The sequence below is a fragment of the Natator depressus genome, chromosome 7 (genome assembly GCF_965152275.1).
Source record: "Natator depressus isolate rNatDep1 chromosome 7, rNatDep2.hap1, whole genome shotgun sequence".
In the NCBI taxonomy this organism is placed as follows: Eukaryota; Metazoa; Chordata; order Testudines; family Cheloniidae; genus Natator; species Natator depressus.
The window spans coordinates 101101912-101122682 of record NC_134240.1 but is presented as its reverse complement, the minus strand read 5'-3'; the positions used below and the strand labels follow the sequence as shown (position 1 = coordinate 101122682).

General features: G+C 45.9%; 1 protein-coding gene across 2 annotated transcripts in view; it reads left to right on the top strand.

Annotated features, from left to right (window-relative positions):
* DOCK1 (dedicator of cytokinesis 1) overlaps window positions 1–20771 on the top strand; it is a 540600-nt gene that overhangs the window by 401953 nt on the left and 117876 nt on the right. For both annotated transcript variants that reach the window (XM_074959163.1, XM_074959164.1), the window contains exon 32: window positions 13521–13579. In XM_074959163.1, the coding sequence (XP_074815264.1) occupies window positions 13521–13579 (59 nt within the window). The remainder of the gene's footprint in view (window positions 1–13520; window positions 13580–20771) is intronic.

Below are 20771 nucleotides of genomic sequence, written 5' to 3'. Positions count from 1 at the left end.
AACCTATGGGGCATTTCTTTAATTGGTTCATGAAGAACCCCCTTGTGGGTTGGGCCGTCTAGGTGAAGGGAGGTAAAGTCCCAGCAAAACTCCAGTGAGAGTATCCAGTGAGAGACCTGGGAGGGGGAAGGAAGGAGCAATTTACACCAGATCCCCTATACTTTCTGCTACCTTTCCTCCTGTTCTACCCCAACCGAGCCAAACTAGAGGTCCTCCCTTTCCTAATTCTCTGTCCTCCTGCCCACACAGCACTCAGCTGAAGCAAGGAAACCTTTGTTGCTAGGACCTGTAGAGCCATCTTCACAGCCTTTGAAACCAACTCTGCCCAGAGTTGAATGCTTTGCTGTTGAGAGACCCTCCTACCCTACAGTCCCCCTCTCGGCACCAGCTCTCACCCCACAAAATGTCCAAGAAATCATGTCATGGCCCAAATCTCAGAGCCCTTTTAGGCTACAACCAGATGGCAACCATAAGTGGTATGGGAGGCAACAGGTAAGATTCATCATTAGGATTAAATGTGATCACATTTTTAACGCTGAATCTTTATTTTAACCAAAGGAAAGATCAATTACTCCTCCATGGAATCTAAATCATAGAATCATAAAAGTGTAGGACTGGAAGGGTCCTCAGTAGGTCATCTAATCCAGTCCCTTGTACTCAAGGTAGGACTACATTGTAACTAGACCATTCCAGACAGGTATTTGTCTAACCTGTTCTTACAAGCCACCAATGACGGAGATTCTACAACCTCCCTAGGCAATTTGTTCCAGAGCTTAACTACTCTGACAGGAAGTTTTTCCTAATGTCCAACCTAAACCTCCCTTGCTGCAATTTAAGCCCATTGCTTCTTGTCCTATCCTCAGAGTTTAAGGAGAACAATTTTTCATCCTCCTCCTTGTACCAATGTTTGATGTCCTTAAAAACTGTTATAATGTCCCCCCTCAGTCTTCTCTTCTCCAGATGAAACAGACCCAGTTTTTTCAATCTGTCTTCATAGGTCATGTTTTCTTGACCTTTAGTCATTTTTGTTGCTCCCCAATTTGTCCACATCTTTCCTGAAATGTGGTGCCCAGAACTGGATACAGTGAAATGAACTGGATACAGTATGCCCAGTGAGCTGGATACACTATTCCAATTGAGACCGTATTAGCAAGGAGTAGAGCAGAAGAATTACTTCTTGTGTCTTGCTTACAACACTACTGCTGATATATCCCAGGATGATGTTTGCTTTTTTTTCAACAGTGTTGACTCATATTTAGCTTGTGATCTACTATGCCCCCCAGATCCCACAGTACTCCATCCGAGGCAGTCCTTTCCCATTTTGTATGTGTGCAACTGATTGTTCCTTCCTAAGTGGAGTACTTTATATGTCCTTATAGAATTTCATTCTGTTTACCTCAGACCATTTCTCCAATTTATCATCTTGAATTTCAATCCTATCCACCAAAGCACTTGCAACCCCTCCCAGCTTGGTATTGTCTGCAAACTTTATAAGTGTACTCTCTATGCCATTATCTAAACCATTGATGAAGATATTGATCAGAACTAGATGCAGGACCTATCCATGTGGGACCCCACTCAATATGCCTTACCAGCTCAACCAGTTATGAACCCACCTTATAATAGCTTCATCTAGGCTACATTTCCCTAGTTTATTTATGAGAAGATCATCCAAAACAGTATCAAAAGTCTTACTGAAGTCAAGATATAGCACATCTACCACTTCCCTCCCATCCAGAAGGCTTGTTGCCCTGTCAAAGAAAGCTGTTAGGTTGATTTGACATAATTTGTTGTTGACAAATCCATGTGACTGTTACTTATCACCTTATTATCTTCTAGGGGGTTGCAAATTGATTGTTTGATTATTTGCTCCATTTTCTTTCTGTGTACTGAAGTTAAGATGACTTGTCTGTAATTCCCTGGGTTGTCTTTATTCCCCTTTTTATGGACTGGCACTCTTATTTGCCCTTTTCCAGTCCTCTGGAATCTCTCCCATCTTTCATGAACTTTCTAAGATAATCACCAATGGCTCAGATATCTCCTCAGTCAGCTCCTTGAGTATTTTAGGATGTATTTCATCAGGTCCTGCCAACTTGAAGACATTTTACTTGTTCTTTCCCTATTTTAGCCTCAGATCCTACCCCATTTACACTGACATTCACTATATTAGCTGTCTGATTGCTAATAACCTTTTTGGTGAAAACTGAAGCAAAAAAGGCATTTAGCACTTCTGCCATTTCCACATTTTCTGTTCTTGTCTTGTTACCCTAATGTCTCTAGCTAGTTTAATCTCATTTTGTGCCTTGGCCATTCTAATTTTGTCCCTACATGCTTGTCTTGCTTTTTATATTCATCCTTTGTAATTTGACCTAGTTTCTACTTTTTATAGGACACTTATTTGAGTTTCAGATCATTGAAGATCTCCTGATTAAGCCAGGGTGGTCTTGTCATACTTCTTATCTTTCCTACGCAGTGGAACAGTTTGCTCTTATACCCTTAATTATGTCTCTTTGAAAAACTGCCAACTCTCTCGAACTGTTTTTCCCCTTAGACTTGCTTCCCATGGGATCTTATCTACCAGCTCGCTGCTAAAGTCTATCCTCTTGAAATCCATTGTCTTTATACTGCTCTTTTTCCTCCTACCATTCCTTAGAATCATGAACTGTCATAAATATAAAGGGAAGGGTAAACGCCTTTAAAATCCCTCCTGGCCAGAGGAAAAATCCTTTCACCTGTAAAGGGTTAAGAAGCTAGGATAACCTTGCTGGCACCTGACCAAAATGACCAAGAGATACTTTCAAAAGCTGGGAGGAGGAAGAAAAACAAAGGGTCTGTGTCTGTCTGTGTGATGCTTTTGCCGGGGACAGAACAGGAATGGAGTCTTAGAACTTAGTAAGTAATCTAGCTACATATGCGTTAGATTATGATTTCTTTAAATAGCTGAGAAATTAAGTTGTGCTGAAAGGAATGGATATTACTATCTTTGTGTCTTTTTGTAACTTAAGGTTTTGCCTAGAGGGATTCTCTATGTTTTGAATCTAATTACCCTGTAAGGTATTTACCATCCTGATTTTACAGAGGTGATTCTTTTTTACTTTTTACTACTTCTATTAAAATCCTTCTTTTCAGAAACTGAATGCTTTTTCATTGTTCTTAAGATCCAAGGGTTTGGGTCTGTGGTCACCTATGCAAATTGGTGAGGATTTTTACCAAACCTTCCCCAGGAAGTGGGGTGCAAGGGTTGGGAGGATTTTGGGGGGAAAGACGTTTCCAAACAACGCTTTCCTAATAAAAATAAACCCAGATAAACGTTTGGTGGTGGCAGTGGAAGTCCAAGGGCAAAGGGTAAAATAATTTGTACCTTGGGGAAGTTTTAACCTAAGCTGGTAAAAGTAAGCTTAGGAGGTATTCATGCAGGTCCCCACATCTGTACCCTAGAGGTCAGAGTGGGGAAGGAACCTTGACATGAACACTATCATTTCATGATCACTTTCACCCAAGCTGCCTGCCACCTTGAAATTCTCAACCAGTTCCTCCCTATTTGTCAAAATAAAATCTAGAACAACCTCTCCCCTAGTTAGTTTCTCCATCTTCTGAAATAAAAAGTTGTCTCAATGCATTCCAAGAACTTGTTGCATAATCTGTGCCCTGTTGTATTATTTTCCCAACAAATGACTGGGTAGTTGAAGTCCCCCATCACCACCAAGACCTATGCTTTGGATAATTTTGTTAATTGTTTAAAAAGGAGCCTCATCAACCTCTTCTTCCTGGTTAGGTGATCCCTGCCATGACATCACCCTTGGTTTTTTATATTTACCGAGAGACTTTCAACAAGTCTCCTCCTGTTTCCATCTCAACTTCAATACAAGTGTATACATCTTTAATACACAAGGCAACACCTACTCCCTTTTTTCCCCTCAGACTGTTCTTCCTGAGCAAGTTGTACCCTTCTACACCAGTATTCCATCCATATGCATTATCCCACCAAGTCTCTGTGATACCAGCTATGTCATAGTTTTTCTTCACGTGCTTGTTCACGTCCATTCCACATTAGGTGTGCACGCATTGCGTGCACAAGCGTCGAAAACTTTTTCCCTTAGTGGCTCCCATCGGGCCGGGGGAGCCCCCCGAGTGGCGCCACTGCGCCGTGCATATATACCCCTGCCGCCCGACCCCCTCCAGTTCCTTCTTACCCTCCGTGACGGGGTTGGAACAACCTCTCTCTCTTGTATGAGAGTAGTCCCTTAACCTTTCTCTTATAGATAGCTGTTATCAGTTAGTTAGCATACCTTTGTTGTGGACACTTAAGTGATTAGGTGCTTGGAGGCTTCCAGCACCCACCCCGGGCTGTGGGGCATGCCGCAGGTCCACGGGTTTAAGGCTATGCCGCAAGCCTATGCCAGTTAGTGACCCCCCACGCTCGTGTCTACGTTGCCTGGGGGAAGAACATCAAACTGAGCGGTGTAAGATTTGCAAGGTGTTCAAGCCAAGAACAAAGAAAGAAAGAGACTTTTGTTTAAAGCAGTTGTTGATGGAAGCCACATTGCAGCCACCAAGCCCGGAGCGCCCGACGCCTGCTCCGGCTTCCTCGGTGTGTAGTGCCCCAGAGCCGTCGGGAGACCCGGCACCGGCTAAATACCGAAAGCTGTCCACCCCACAGTTCCAGACTAGGCCCCGGCACCGCTCATCCTCCCTGGTGCGGCCCACGGCACAGCCAAAAGGAAGGTGCGGACATTCCCCACATAGGAGGCCGGCGCCTTCCAAAGCACCGATAAGAGTGGGAAGGCCTCTGTACCGGCGCTGGCAATGGTGGCTCCAGCACCACAAGTCCCGCTGAGCCCAGGCCTAAGTGAGCTCAGTGCGGACGATGGGCTCGAGAACTTAATGGATCAGCCCTCCACGCCTGGCACCTTTGAGGCGGCAAAGGACCTCATTGAGCTGTCGGTGACGAGCCCCCTCCCATACAGGGAGAATCCTCCGGCACCCATGCCATGGGTGCTGTCGAGGGGTAAGCCGGCAATGGTGTGCCGTTCGAGGACACCGTCCCGGCACTGCTCCCGGAGTTGGTCCCAGTCGAGCTCCGGCAAGTCTTTGGCCCTTCTGGACTCCTTGGGTCTATCAACAGCGCCAAGGGGCCCTGTCCAGGGTGAGCTACTCGGTGCCACGGTCCCGGTCCCCACACCGACGCCCAACGGCGCCGGAAGCTACAGTATCCAGGCCTCCAGCATCCTCCCTGGGTAAACTGGAGAGACCAGCACCGAGTCTGGTGCCGCCCCAATGTCTCCCGCCCAGGCCCGAGCCGGAAGCCCCTCCCGCGGGAGAAGGGGAGCAGGAGGACCAGCCAGAGGGGGTTGAGCAGCTGCTAACCTCTTCATCATCCCCGGATGAGGCAGTGGCGGGAACAGCGGTGTCCGGCCCTCCACCCATAGACTACAGAGCCCACCAGGAGCTACTGTGTAGGGTCGCCCAGAACTTGGGGCTGCAGGCCAAGGAGACAGTTGAGCAGGAGGACCTCATCAGGACATTTTGAGCCCTGAAAGTCCATCTAGAATAGCGCTCCCGCTCATTAAGACCATCCAATCGAATTATAAGACTATATGGCAGACTCCGGCCTCCAGCGCTCCAACGGCCAAGGGTGTGGAGCGCAAGTACTGTGCCCCATCAAAGGGCTACGAATTCTTATTTTGCCACCCAAGTCTGGGCTCCCTGGTGCTCTCGGCGGTGAATGAAAGGGAACGCCATGGTCAACAGGCCCCGGCACCTATGGCCAAGGAGGCAAAACGCCTGGACCTTTTTGGCAGAAAGGTGTACTCGTCGGGGGGCCTTCAGTTGAGGATTGCTAACCAGCAGGCCATCCTCAACAGGCATAATTTTAACTCCTGGGCAGCGGTGGGGAAGTTTAAGGACAGCCTCCCACAAGGTTCCCAACAGGAGTTTACAGCCCTGGTGGACGGGGACAAGGCAGTGGCTAAGACCTCTCTCCAGGCCTCCCTGGATTCAGCAGACACGGCTGCCAGAACAATCGTGCCGGAGGTGGTCATGAGGCGCTCGGCATGGCTGCAAGAGTCAGGTCTGCCACCTGAGGTCCAGAGTACACTTCGCGACCTCCCCTTTGAAAGGCCCGGGCTCTTTTTGGACCAGACAGACGCAAGGCTGCATAGCCTCAAGGACTCAAGGGCTACACTTAAGTCACTAGGTATGCACACCCCGGTGATGCAGGGGAAGTCCTTTAAGCCACAGCCTCCCCCTCAGAGTCAGTACCAGCCTCGTCATAGGCATGAGCCTTACCATAGGCGAGGCAGGGATAACAGGCAACAACAATAATAACAATAATGTGCCGGGCCAGAACCAGGGTCAGCACAAATCCCAGCCGGGCTCTAAGCCAGGCTTTTGAAGGTGCGTCGAGAACAGTGTACCAGACCAGTCACTGGATCCATCCCCTTGTTTCCTAAACCGCCTGGGCCGTTTCTCCTGTGCATGGTCCAGCATTACATCGGACCGTTGGGTCTTATGCACGGTACGGAACAGGTACTTGCTGCAATTCTCTTCCCTCCCTCCCTCCCACCCCCGTTCCCCGTCCCTCTTCAGGGACCCCTCTCATGAGCATCTCCTAGAGAAGGAGGTTCGCTCGCTGCTACGGGGGGAAGGGCGGGGGGGGGGGGGCGGTAGAGGTGGTGCCACCCGGCCTAAGGGGGAAAGGTTTCTACTCCCGGTACTTCCTCATCCCCCAGGCAAAGGGGGCCTTCGTCCCATTTTAGACCTGCGAAAGCTCAACAAGTTCCTAGTCAAGGCCCGGTTCCGCATGGTTCTCTCTGGGCACCATCATCTCTTCCCTGGATCCGGGAGGCTGGTACGCTGCCCTTGACATGAAGGACGTGTACTTTCATATCGCCATCCAGCCAGCTCATCGGCAGTTCCTGAGCTTCACAGTGGGCCAAGAGCGTTACCAGTTTGCGGTTCTCCCGTTCGGTTTAGCTGTGGCCACACGGGTGTTCACGAAATGTATGGTGGTGGTGGCGGCCTTCTTACGGAGGCAGAAGTTTTGGGTTTACCCGTACCTTGATGATTGGCTCCTGACGAGTCGATCCGAAGCGGAAGTGCGGGGCCACGTGGAGGTGGCCCTGAGATTGTTCTGCGAGCAGGGGCTCCTTGTCAATGTCTCCAACTCCACTCTTGTGCCTACGCAGAGAGTGGAATTCATAGGGGCGGTCCTGGTCTCGGCGCAGGCCGGGGCAAGCCTTCTAGTGTCCCACTTCCGAGCTATCCAGCAAGCAGTGGCCTCACTGCACCAGTTTCCAACAACAACGGCCAGGTGCTGCCTGCACGCACGTGGTCAGGCATGCCAGACTGAGACTCAGGACTCTGTAGGCGTGGCTTGCTCAGGTGTACTGCCCAGGCAGGGACCCCCTGGACTTGGTAGTGACAGCCCCAAGGGATGTGCTGGATTTCCTGCGGTGGTGGCAGTCCCAGCCTCTGGTTTGTGAAGGCATCCCCTTTGTCGCCCTATAGCCGGACCTGATGCTGGTGACGGACACGTCAGACCACGGATGGGGGGCTCACGTGGGGGACCTTAGGACTCAAGGCTTGTGGTCCGGAGCAGAGCGGTCACTCCATATCAATGTGAAGGAGCTCTGGGCGGTTCATCTAGCCTGCCAGACCTTTCACGCCACTCTGAGTGGTCACAGCGTGACAGTTCTGACAGACAGCACTACTGCCATGTTTTATATAAACAAGCAGGGCGGGGCCCGTTCCTCATCGCTATGTCGCGGGGCTCTCCTCCTCTGGGACTTTTGTATAGCCCACGCCATTCTCCTCGAGGCGTCCTATCTCCCAGGGGTGCAAAACGAGCGGGCGGACTACCTCACCAGGTTGTATCACATGCACGAGTGGACGCTCAGAGCGGATGTTGTGCTTTCGCTCTTCCACAGGTGGGGGTTTCCCCAGGTAGACCTGTTTGTCATCAGGGACAACGCCCAGTGTCCGCGGTTCTGCTCAATCCAGGGCCACAGCCCAGGCTCAGTCGCAGACGTGTTTGCGATCGCGTGGGGAGATGGCTTGATGTATGCGTTTCCCCCGCTCCCCTTGGTACACAAGGTCCTGCTCAAGGTACGCAGGGACAGGGCGGCGGTGGTCCTCAATGCCCCGGCGTTGGCCCCACCAGTACTGGTACACAACGCTCCTAGAGCTGTCAGTGGAGGCCCCAGTAGTCTTGCCCCTATACCGGGACCTCATCATGCAGGACGGTGGGCGGCTTCTCCACCCTGACCTGCAATCACTACACCTGATGGCGTGGAAGCTCTGTGGCTAAATGCCTTGGAGAGCCAATGCTCCCTTCCTGTGCAGCAGATTCTGCTTGGCAGTAGGAAACCTTTTACCAGGGCTACCTATATGGCCAAGTGGCAAAGGTTCTCCTGTTGGTGTGAGCCCCGACAGGTGCAGCTGTGCCAAGCCCCGATGCAAGCCATTCTTGAGTACCTCCTGCACCTCAAGCAGCAGGGGCTGGCCCCGTCCTCACTTAGAGTGCACCTGGCAGCCATTTCCGCCTTCCATCTGGGGTTTTCGGCGGGTTCGGTGTTTTCCCATGACGGTTCCTTAAAGGAAGTGGAGAGGATGTTTCCGTACTCACGCCCCCCAGTCCCTCCTTGGAACCTTAACTTGGTCCTCTCTAAACTCATGGGACCCCTGTTTGAACCCCTCGCTACCTGCTCCCTCCTCCACCTTTCCTGGAAGGTGGCATTTCTGGTGCCCATTACCTTGGCCAGAAGGGTGTCCGAGCTGAGGGCTCTCACCTCTGAGCCACCGTATACAGTGTTTCACAAGGATAAGGTGCAGCTCTGACAGCACCCCAAGTTCCTCCCTAAGGTGATCTTGCAATTCCATTTGAGCCAGGACATTTGTCTGCCCGTGTTTTTTCCAAAACCCCATACAGACCGAGTCACCGCAGCCTACACACCCTGGATGTCCGTCAAGCACTGGCGTTCTATTTGGAGCGCACCAAACCCTTTCGTAAATCTGTGCAGCTGTTCGTGGCCGTAGCCGAGAGGATGAAAGGCCTCCCCACGTCGGCTCAGCGGATCTCATCTTGGATAACAAGCTGCATCCGGGTGTGCTATGAGCTCGCAGGTGTTCCGGTCCCGGCGGTCATGGCCCACTTGACCAGGGCGCAAGCGACTTCCACAGCTTTCCTGGCACAGAGCAGCCACCTGGTCCTCGGTGCACACCTTCACGACCCACTACGCAGTCAACCAGCAGGCCAGAGAGGATGCGGCGGTTGGCAGAGCGGTCCTCCAGTCAGTTGTTCCATGACTCCTATCCTCCTCCAGAGGTAAGCTTGTGATTCACCTAATGTGGAATGGACGTGAACAAGCACTCGAAGAAGAAAAAATGGTTCCTTACCTTCTTGTAACTGTTGTGCTTCGAGATGTGTTGTTCACGTCCATTCCACCACCCACCCTGCTACCCCTCTGTCAGAGTTGCAGGCAAGAAGGAACTGGAGGGAGTCAGGTGGCAGGGGTATATATGCACGGCGCAGTGGCGCCACTCGGGGGGCCCTGCCGGCCCGACAGGAGCTGCTAAGGGAAAAAGTTTCCGACGCTCGTGCACACGATGCACGCACACCTAATGTGGAATGGACATGAACAACACATCTTGAAGAACAACAGTTACGAGAAGTAACCGTTTTTTGTGATTATTCACTTGTATTTCTAGTTCTTTCTGTTTATTCCCCATACTTCTTCCATTTGTATACAGACATCTAAGATACCGATTTGATTTCCCCTCTATGTTCCCTGTTGTCTCTCCTTTGTCCCTGCTATAATTGCCCATGATCTCCCTGATTTCCGACCCATCACCCAGGTCTCCATGTTTTTGATTTACCTATGGGCTTTTGTTTCCTGCCCTCATAGAACCTAGTTTAAAGTTTGTCTCAGCAGGTTAGCCAATCTGTATCCAAAGATACTTTTCCCCTTCCTCGATAGGTGGACCCTATCTACACTCAGCAGTCCTTTTTTCCTGAACAAGATCCTGTGGTCAAGGAAGGCAAAATCTTCCTCACAACAAAATTTGCGCAGCCATCCATTCACTTCCAGGACGCATCTCTCTCTGCCTGGGCCCTTACCCTTGATATTGCTGTTCAAGCTCTAATTCACCCCACCATGATGTTTGAGACATTTGCTTTGGAACCTTTGCTTTATTTGACCATTAAAACATTATTTGTAATCAGTGTGTGTATACAGACATCTAAGATACTGATTTGATTTCCCCTCTATGTTCCCTGTTGTCTCTCCTTTGTCCCTGCGATAGCTGTGCAGGAAGAAGCCTTGTCGCGTAAACCTGGCCTTATAGTGACAGCCATCTCCTGAATGTTGTAAAATCATTTCCTCTATATAGGATCTCTGCCAAGACCACAAGTTAGCATTAGTTGAGCACATTGCCTAAAGGCTGAAAGCTGCATATGTGGTAGATGTTTGAGGCCATTTTCAGAAGGCAAATCCTTTGGGTCATAATACAGTAAAGCCCTCCTAAATGAGGTCTGTTTTCTTAATCTGTCATATTATACAGCCTTGGACTGGGGCATGAAAACTGTGTGGCCACTGCAAGAATGTAGCTGTAGCAATTAGGTATCTAAATAATTATGTCCAACTACCTACCAGTCAGAGGCACATAAAATCCCCACCAATCCCTCTCTCCACCCAAAAATTCTCAAAACCCAAAGAGTTCACAAACCACTCAAAGAACACAATGAGATCAGCTTTAGCTGCATAGGCAAGCATATCACAACAGAGAGATGCTGTAACTTCCTGGAGTGTGGTGTCTCATACCACCAGCACCATTTCAGCATTATTTATTCCAAGTATGATAATTATGCTTAGATAACCATGCCTCAAGACTTGCCTTACTGCAGTCTGAAAAAATCTGGGTAGTTTGCGTTTTTTATATAGGTTGAGGTTTTCAAAGGTTCCTAAGGGATTAGGATACCCAATTTGCAGTAAAATCAATGGAAATCAATCCCCATGTGATAGCTTTGAAATCTGAGCCATTGTGTGTGTATAATTATGTATACACACATACACTACAGAGAAAGAATATATGATGGGATGGTATTTTATAGACATGAGTTTGGGATGCTGATATTACTTATGAGAGGTGGAGTCACAGTTGAGTTATGTAGATGACCCACAAACTCATTTTAATAAAACCTTCATACCACACTATTGTGTATTCTCTATGTGCCACATAAATTACAGCTATTTTACTGTAGTAAACTCAGAGAGTTTTCATTTGTTTTTATTGGGACTGTTTGTCATATCTCTGTGTTAGAAAAGCAAGGTTATTAACCTGGAGTCCAACTGTACAGGGCTATAAAAACCTCCAAAATGTACCTGAGAGGTTTATTTAAAAACTCGTATACAGCCTTAAAATCCATAATCCCATACCCTTCCAGAGCTAGATGGGAGTGTTGGACCCCACTGAGGAGGCTGGGTACCTTCCTGTGTCTTGCCCCACAGGGCTGTAAGATAAGAGACTTCAAATCATGACATTTTTATATATAGAAAGGTAATTACTTGCGTAGGACTGAATATTACACATCCCAAGCCTCAGGCAAGGGTAACTTTAAGAGGAGGAAATGCTTCTCTGACAGGCTGAGGATTTTGTATTTTTATTTTTGTTTTTTACTTTTAATATATGTGTCTGAAGCTGTTTGGGAGAGTGGGGATTAAATGTTAGAATAAGTCCCAGGCAGCTAGATTAGCAGGTAGATAATGTGGTCATAGACATCTAGTAAATTATGTTTGAAATTGCATGGGTATGTGAGAATTACAGACCTTTCCAAGTTGTTGTATGGATATCACCTCCACAGTATATATTTGTCCCTCTGTGTCTTTATTTATTTATTTAAATTGTGAATGTGTGTGTGTATATAATGTGTGTGTGTGTGTATATATATATGTCTGTGAATATAAGGTACATATGCATCATGTATGTAGAGGTAATACTGGCATGATAAATTGTGTATGTATATAATGTTTCATACATACACAAAATTAACTCTGTGTGTGTGCATATAGACATGCACATCTCCTGTATACAGCCATGAAACAGTAGGAGATTCAAGGAGTAAAGATCAGGGAGAATTTGGGAGGTGGCCAGACTGGAAATGCCTTATATTTTAATCTCGGAGCAAGAGATTGTGAATGAGATTGTTCACACACCCATATAAGGTGAGAACCTTATAAGGGTTTCTTTTTCCACCAACATGTGCATAAAACTGTGCCATGATCTGCACTATGGAGGAAATGTAAGAGATCAACAGACTTTCACCATATTCTTCATGTCTGATAATAAAAGTAAATAGACCAGGTCTTGGACAAGACTAGTTATTAAAATTTGCTGATTTGCTGTGATAATGGTTTTACGAATTATAATTTTAATAGAATTAGATTTGTATAGGCAGTAAAACGAAAAAGGAAATTGCTCAGCAGCCAATAAAGTCATGGGTCTTGAAGCGTAAGATTTTATTTACTTGTGTAACAAATATCACTCCTACTCAGCTGGGATTTTATGTGAGTGTTAAATAGCAGCAAACTTTGTAAAAATACAGTAGAATCTCTTTAATCCACACTAATATCAGGTCAACCCTTTGCCAATTACTAAATGTTGTGATTTTGCTAATATGAGAAAAGCAATGTTTTTAAAAAATATATACACCATCAAGCAAATATATTCTAGGAACTCACTAAGACCCTGATCCAGCCCCGATCAAAATTAGTGGGGAGCTTTACATTGATTTCTGAGAGCTGGATTGGGCCCCAATCTTCATTACTCTAGAGAGGCTCCATGATAGTTTGCTAAGTAGTGAGTATTGGCATGGGATATGAAGCATTAGTGCCATCAGCCCCATTTCAGGACATCCCTGTATCCCAGCATAAACTTCAAATCCAAAAATACTGAATCATTGTGGCTTTGTGCTGCTGACTTTAGTGTATAAGGTGTTGTGATGTGTTTCTCATTTCATTTTCTAGGACAATCTAGAAATGCTAAAAATATGTATAAAAATAAAATATCCTTTAGGCTGTAAAGCTGTGCAGTATGCTTTCTCCCATCATTAGAGACTGAAAAACGGAAAATACTCTCATTAATCTACACAACCACCCCCATGCTCCCAAAGGACAGTTATGTAATACGCAGATATGGCAAAGAGAGATTCCCACAGGTGATTCGTTTCTGTGCTCTCTTTTATAGAAATTGCAATATATTTCCTGCAAGGGAGAGGTAGTAGTGTAGAGATTAGAACATAGGCCTGGGAGCCAGAGCTCCTGACTGTGCTACCATCTTCTGGGTGGCTTACACCACGGTATATTTTAGAGTACTAAATGAATGGTGCTCATTGTATTAGTAGTATAAGTTGGTATTTAGGAATTTTAGGGATCTTAAAAGTTCAAGTAGAATTTTAAATGCTACTCAAATTGTCATATGCATTTTGCCTACTGCCATTTATAAAGAAATGTGTTCCTTTTTAGGTATGGTGACATGAGGAGGCAAATTGGGTTTGAGATCAGAGACATGTGGTATAACCTAGGTGAGTAGCCAGAGCACTTCTTGTTTTGATCACTCATTTTGTGTGGATATTCATTTAAAACTAAATAGCATTTAACAAAAAAAACTTTCCTCAAATAACAGAATAGTTGCAAAGTCAAGCATTCAGATTTCAGGTAATGCCAGAGTTGAAGTTTCCCTTGCAAGATTAATTAAGATAGTCTTTTATTACACGATTACACAGTATTTTTTCCACCGTACTCTCACCTCATACAAGATAGTTGATGCTCAGTTAATGGCAACTGTTCGATTATTTTTTTATCCTCATCTGTGTACATGATTCTATCGCTGGAGACTGTATCATGATTCATATGCACAAGGGACAGAATGAAAGTTGACAACTAACAATTCTGGTTGATGGTGGCGGTTCAGTTTTCTGTGGCTGTGACCAACAATAAGGTTGAGTTTCATGTGTCCTCTGCTGGCTCATGCTGCTGTGTGATGATATAAAGGGTGAAGCTGCCCTGACCAGCCTCAGTTCCTTCTTGCCTCCCATGATCGGTAGTGGTATTGTGTTGACTTGCTTTCCAAGTGTTCTCCCTTTTAGATTTTTTGTATATAGTTATAGTGCGCTTGGCATAATTAATAGAGCTTTTCAATATGTTTCATTTATTTATTTATTTTAGATATTTAATGTTACTTAGAGCACTGGTTCTCAACCAGAGTTATTCAGCAGTCTTCTAGACACAGGCACCGGCTTTCTTCTTGCCCCTGTGGTGCTCAATCCCCACTCAGACCCAGACCTCGCCCCCACTCCACCCCTTCCCCCACTCCCACCTCGCCTCTCCAGCTGATGTGCGGCAGGCGGGAGATGCTGGGAGGGAGGGGGAGGAGTTGATTGGTGGGGTCGCCAGCGGGCAGGAAACACTCGGGGGGAGAGAGGAACTGGCTGCCGGTGGGTGCTAAGCATCTGCCAGTTTTTCTTCTGTGGGTGCTCCAGCCCACAAAGTTGGTGCTCGAGCCCTGGAGCACCCACAGAGTCAGTGTCTCTGCTTCTAGAGGGTACATCAACTCATCTAGATATTTGCCTAGTTTTACAATAGGCTACATAAAAAGCCCTAGCCAAGTCAGTACAAACTAAAATTTCATATGGACAATGATTTGTTTATACTACTCTATATACTGTGCACTGAGATACAAGTCCATTATTTATATTCCAATTGATTTACTTATAATTACATGGTAAAAATGAGAAAGTAAGCAATTTTTCAGTAATCGTGTGCTGTGACACTTTTGTATTTTTATGTCTGATTTTATAAGTAAGTTGTTTTTAAGTGAGGTGAAATTTGGGGGTACACAAGATGAATCACACTCCTGAAAGGGGTACAGTAGTCTGAAAAAGTTGAGAGCCACTGACTTAGAGTGTTGGTTCCTGTGTATCTGGGCACTGGCTCCCATTACTGGGGCATGCCTCTGTCTTTGAGCTTTAAGCCTTGCATCCACGGCAAGAAGTAAGTGCTGGTGTGTGACCCTCGCTTCAGGTGTCCGAAGTGCCTTGGGGAGGGTCCCGATCTGGTACAGGTGTAAAATACGTAGAGACTACAAGTCCCAGACTAAGAAGGACAGAGAGGTGAGACTGTGTTACCTCCTCATGAAGGCAGCCTTCAGCCCACCATCAGAGCCTTCCCACTCAGGACGGGAGCCAAAAGCTTCTGTTTCTATCAGAAGTGGCTATACAAATATTGTGGAGAGTCAGTGCCGCTCTCCTTCCCCACTACTGAGGAAGAAACATAGACAAAATGCTTCAAAGGAGCCAGCCTCCACCAGGAGATCAAGGTCCCCAGTTCCATCTGCCAGCAAGCTGGCTGGAGGGCAGGGTAGAGTGTCCCTGGAGAAGAGATGCTCCCTGGTACCGACTTCATCTTGCATGGGGTCGTTGACCCTGGTGCCTTTGTGGTCGAGGCCTACCCACTCTGTGGTACCAACCCCTTTGATGCAATGTTAGCAGCATTTGGAGAACAGTTGAGTATCCACGACACCAGAGGCATATGCTGCAGTGCGGGATCTCCTATGCCTCTCAGTACCAGATTCTTCAGCTGTTCTGGAGACAAATCTTCTGTTACTGATGAATCTGCAGTCTTTGTTGGGCTCCTCTGCGAGTAGCAGTATCCAACTCCCAATATAAGGGCCCACTTCAGACTGTCCAGTGCCTCCTTGTCCAGTGCCATCTAGAGGCAAGCCCAACAAGCTGTATCTGGTACCTACATCTCCAGAGACATACTTCCAGTCCTCAGTACTGCATGGTTCTACACCTTCCTGGTCAGGCAACTCAGGCTCTTCCTCAGAGTTGGAAGTAGACTCCTGTGCCCCTTGCATCTGGAATAGAAGGCATCACTCACCTTCAACAAGAGGTACCAGGCAGAGGTCCCACAGTGGTCCAAGGACCCAGATCTATGGGCTGATAGAGGTTGGGGTTCCCTATCCTACCAATGGCTGTTCTGGAACCCATGAAAGTTCCCTCCCAGCACCAGAGCTTCCCTGCTTCCTCCTCCCTCCAGATCCCCGAACAGACATTAGGATAGCTGTCATGCAGAGAATCATGAGGTTACTCCCCCGATCCAAGGTTGGTACTGAACCTGACCATCCTTCCTGACAGAGCCTCCCGCAGAGGAGGTACAAGAGACTCCATCTCAACTCCCTTTTTATCTCCTTGTCATCATCACCGTATGAGGCAGCAATATCTGTGGTGGCTTCCTCTCTTTAGGATTACTATAGGGCCTACTAGGTCCTGCTAAAGATGGTTGCTTCCTCTCTAGACATCCAGGAGGAGGTAGTGCGAGAGAGCTCCCATAGACTGGTGGACATGTTGGAGTCAGTGGGACCATCTTGTATGCTCTGCCTATAAACGAAGCTGTATTTGGAAGCCCACAAGGCTATTGTGGCAGATGCCATCATCTCTGCCAATGATAACTAAGAGGACTGAATGGAGATTCTGGTGACATTGTAAATAAGAAGAGGGCCGCATTATCTCCTGTAAATGTAAACTAACTTGTTTGTCTTAGTGATTGGCTGAACAAGAAGTAAGACTGAGTGGACTTGTAGGCTATGAAGTTTACATTGTTTTGTTTTTGAGTGCATTTGTAATAAAAAAAATACATTTGTAAGTTGCACTTTCATGACAAAGAGATTGCAGTGCAGTACAGTAGTTGTATGAGGTGTATTGAAAAATACTATTTATTTTGTTTATCATTTTACAGTGTAAATATTTGTAATAAAAATATATACTTTGATTTCAGTTACAACATAATACAATATATATGAAACTGTAGAAAAACATCCAAAATATTTAATAAATTTCAGTTCGGGAACAGTGCAATTAAAACTCCGATTAATGATGGATGATTTTTTTAATCATGATTAACTTTTTGAGTTAATCGCATGAATTAACTGCGATTAATTGACAGCCCTAGTAGAAAGATTTATTCTACTGCTGGTCTGCAGTTTCGTATCTCAAATCAGCAAGCCTTGCTCCGCAGCAATGCTCTTAAATTCATGGACAAATTACCAGAAGGTGTCAGGCGGGAGTTTCAGACTGTATTGGAGGATGGCAGGCTTGTGGCTAGGATCACTCTTCAAGCTGTGTTGGATGTGATGGATACAGCAGCCAGAGCCAGGGCATCTGCAGTAATGGTGCGCAAATGTTCACGGCTTCCATCATCAGTTCTTCCTCATGAGGTCCAGCAGACTATATAGAATTTCTCCTTTGAGGGTCCAACCCTCTTATCTCGGCAGGCTGACAAGAAACTTCACAGTCTTTGGGGATTTATATGCTTCTGCCTAAAGAAATACAATTCCACCCTCAAACATACCAGTAATGTTAGTCATTCATGTCTAGGCACCCTGACCATTCTAGGAAGAACGGGAAGAATCATAGGAGGAGACCTCTATCTCCTCATTGTCCTTCTTCTGCCGGTGTTTCTAGGCAGTCCAGTAATGCCAAGCAGTCGGTTTGACAGCCTGGTTGAGGGCATTTACATCACACCAGTTTCTCCTACCCCTGTGTTTTCCAACAGATTATCCTACTTCCTATGTGCTTGAACCCATATTATCACAGATTAGTGGGTTCTAAGCACTGTAGAATTGGGGATACATCCTTCTGTTTATTTCAGTCCTTCCCTCCCATCCCTCCTTCCTCATCTGTCTTCAGACATGACTCTCATGAGGCTGTCCTCCTCCCAGCTCCATTTGGGAGCTGTAGCAGACATTCCTGCCCTCCACCAAAGAAAAGGATTTTATTCACTTTAGTTCCTGATCTCAAAGGCAAATGAAGGCCTAAGACCCATTCTAGACCTGTGAAGAACTGAACAAATATATAAACAAAATAAGTGTGTATGGTCACCCTAACCTCTAGTATCCCCTTCCTGAATCCCAGCAACATTGCCCTCAGCTTGAGGGATGCGTATTTCCATGTGGCTATCCATCAAACCCACAGGAGATCCCTAAGATTTCTGCTCAACTACCTCCATTATCAATTTACAGTCCTGCCATTTGGCCTATCCATGGCCTCATGAGTATTTTAAAAATGCATAGCAGTGGTGGCTGTGTTCTTCAGAAAAAGAGGAGTACACATATTCCCGTAGCTGAACAACAGGTTGGTGAGAGGTTGGTTCAAGAGCCAGGTAGACTGCAAGGTGATTGAGTTCCGGTTCTTAACAGGTCTGGACAGATTATGTCCCCAAGTGATGGATCCTATCCCTCCCTGGGATTTAAACCTTGTGTTATCAAGGATGATGGGTCCACCCTTTGAATCAATGGCTATTTGCTCTTTCCTTCATATATCCGTGAAAGTGGTGGTTTTGGTAGCAATTACCCCTGCGAGAAGAGTGGGGAGTTACAAGCTTTGGTAGCTGACCCTCCCTACACAGTCTTTTATAAGGACAATCTATACTTGTGCCTGAATCCAAAAATTTTTACTGAAGTAGTGTTGGACTTCCTCCTCAATCAAGTGGTATACTTGCCTACTTTCTTTTGTAAGCCTCATTCTCATAAGGACAAAGAGAAATTCCATACCTTAGATGTCAGAAGGGTGTTAGCTTTTTACTTGGTCAGGCCTTAGTTTGGGCCTCATCTCAACTGTTCATGGCAGTTGCAGACAAGATGAAGGGCCTCCCGTCTCCACTCAGAGGATTTTGTTATGGATTTCCTCCTGTAATCATGTGTGCTGTGACACTGCCAACATAACTCCACCAAGCAGAGTGCTAGCACACTCCACAAGATCTCCAGCAACTTCTGCAGCTTATCTGGCTCAAGAGCCTGTATTAGACATTTGTAGGGCTGCAACTTGGTCATCGGTACGTACCTTTGTGACTCATTGTGCCATTTTTCAGCATTCCTAAAAAGACAGAAAATTTGGACAGATAGTCCTTCAGTCATTGTTCAGGTAGACTCCAGTCCCACCTCCAGATTGAACTACTTGTGAGTTACTTGAAGTGGAATGGACATGTGCAATGAAAATGACCCATGAACCACCTTCCTTTCCTTCAATATCAGTGTCTCTGGTAAGAAGAAACTGAGCGTAGCTCCACCCCTTATACCATCGTGCAACAGTGTGAGGCAGCAGAGGGTGCATGCTCCACCCCAACAGATACCACTAAGGGAAAAATCTCCAACTCTGATGCTCTGTGCCCACACTCAGCTGAAGTGGAATGGACATGTGCAACACTTATCAAACAACAACAGTTACAGAACAGGTCAGTAACTGTTTTTTCTGTGTGGCTACTTCAGAATGATGATGGAGAATCAGCAGGGGCCTGGGAGCATGCACAACACCTTTGGAATTTTCAGAAAATTAAGGCACATCGTACAAGTTCTGCTGTGCACATACAAATGGCAATATTCCTTTGGTTTAACGTTAGCCATACCTTGATGGAATTTCACGGGAAAAACAGACGATGTCACTGTGACTCTAGGACTCTCCATCTGCCAAATTACAAGTTCCTGGCCCAAACTTTGGAGGCACTAGAGCTGTTCATAAAATTATCAGATTTTTTAAAATTAGCAAAATACACCTATTTTACACTAACTTCATTCATCAAAAATGGTTTCGCTATTTCTGAGAAACTTTAAAAAATAGTGCAGCATATATAAAGAGAGAAACCGTGCATATTTATGTGACGTGGAGGAAGTGTTCCCATTCACTCTGTTGCAGGGCTATGTAGTGATGAAAAAAGAGGCCTTTTTGAGAACAGCTGAATTCTTTTTGTTAAAGGTGTCTTTAGTGAATTAGTGCCTGGAGACCAAAATAAAGCAGAGTACACAATAATATGTGACTTGACAGACAGATAGCAAAATAAATATTACGTTCCCTTATGTCAGGTCAGCAAAGCTCAGTCTCTGTCAATTTTCACTGAAATCTTCTTTCACTGTTCCAACCTTAAGGCTATTTATTTATCTGTTATTTATTTTACTAATTTCTACAGCATCTATTGCCAAGGCAATATTTAAACCTCTGCGCCTCCCCAGAAATGTACAAAAGTAAAAGGTAAAATCTACATCTTTATATACACACATCATTCACTGTGTGTAGCCTGTGGGCACCCAGATTCTCCATCCATCAGATTGTTATTTCAAGGCAGAATGAAATGTTCCCTTTGAAATACATGTTTGCACCAACCATGTACTGCCCCTTTAAAATGTTCAAATTAGTGCAGGCCAATAGTTCTGTGACTCATTTCCCTCCTTCCTTTTAAATAAAGATAATGGGACTATGAACTGGGACTCTTAGTATCTACTCCTGTCACTGACTCTGGGTGACCTTTGACATGTCACCTAATTGCTTTGTGCCTCCTGTAAAATGGGTATTATGGTACTTAGAGCCTCACAATACCTCTGTGAGGCAGGTGATTATTTATTATTTGTGCTTGATCCTTAGCTGCAACATACTGTAGATGAGCATAGTATTATTATTAATTTATGCTGGAGTTTCACATGTTAGGGGACTTGGTAAACTGTTGGTTTTTTCCCCCAACAAAAGGGGAAAGAGTAAGTTAACTATCAGGTTAGAAACTCGATCCCATTCCAACTAGCACTTTGCACCCTCCATTGAAGAGAAATCTTTCCTCATTCCACCTCCCTCTTATTACTGGTGGAAGAAGTATGCTGGTATTGCTTATTCCCTGGCTCTGCATTACTTGCATATATTTCAGAGCAAAGATTAAGAATACTGAATTACCATT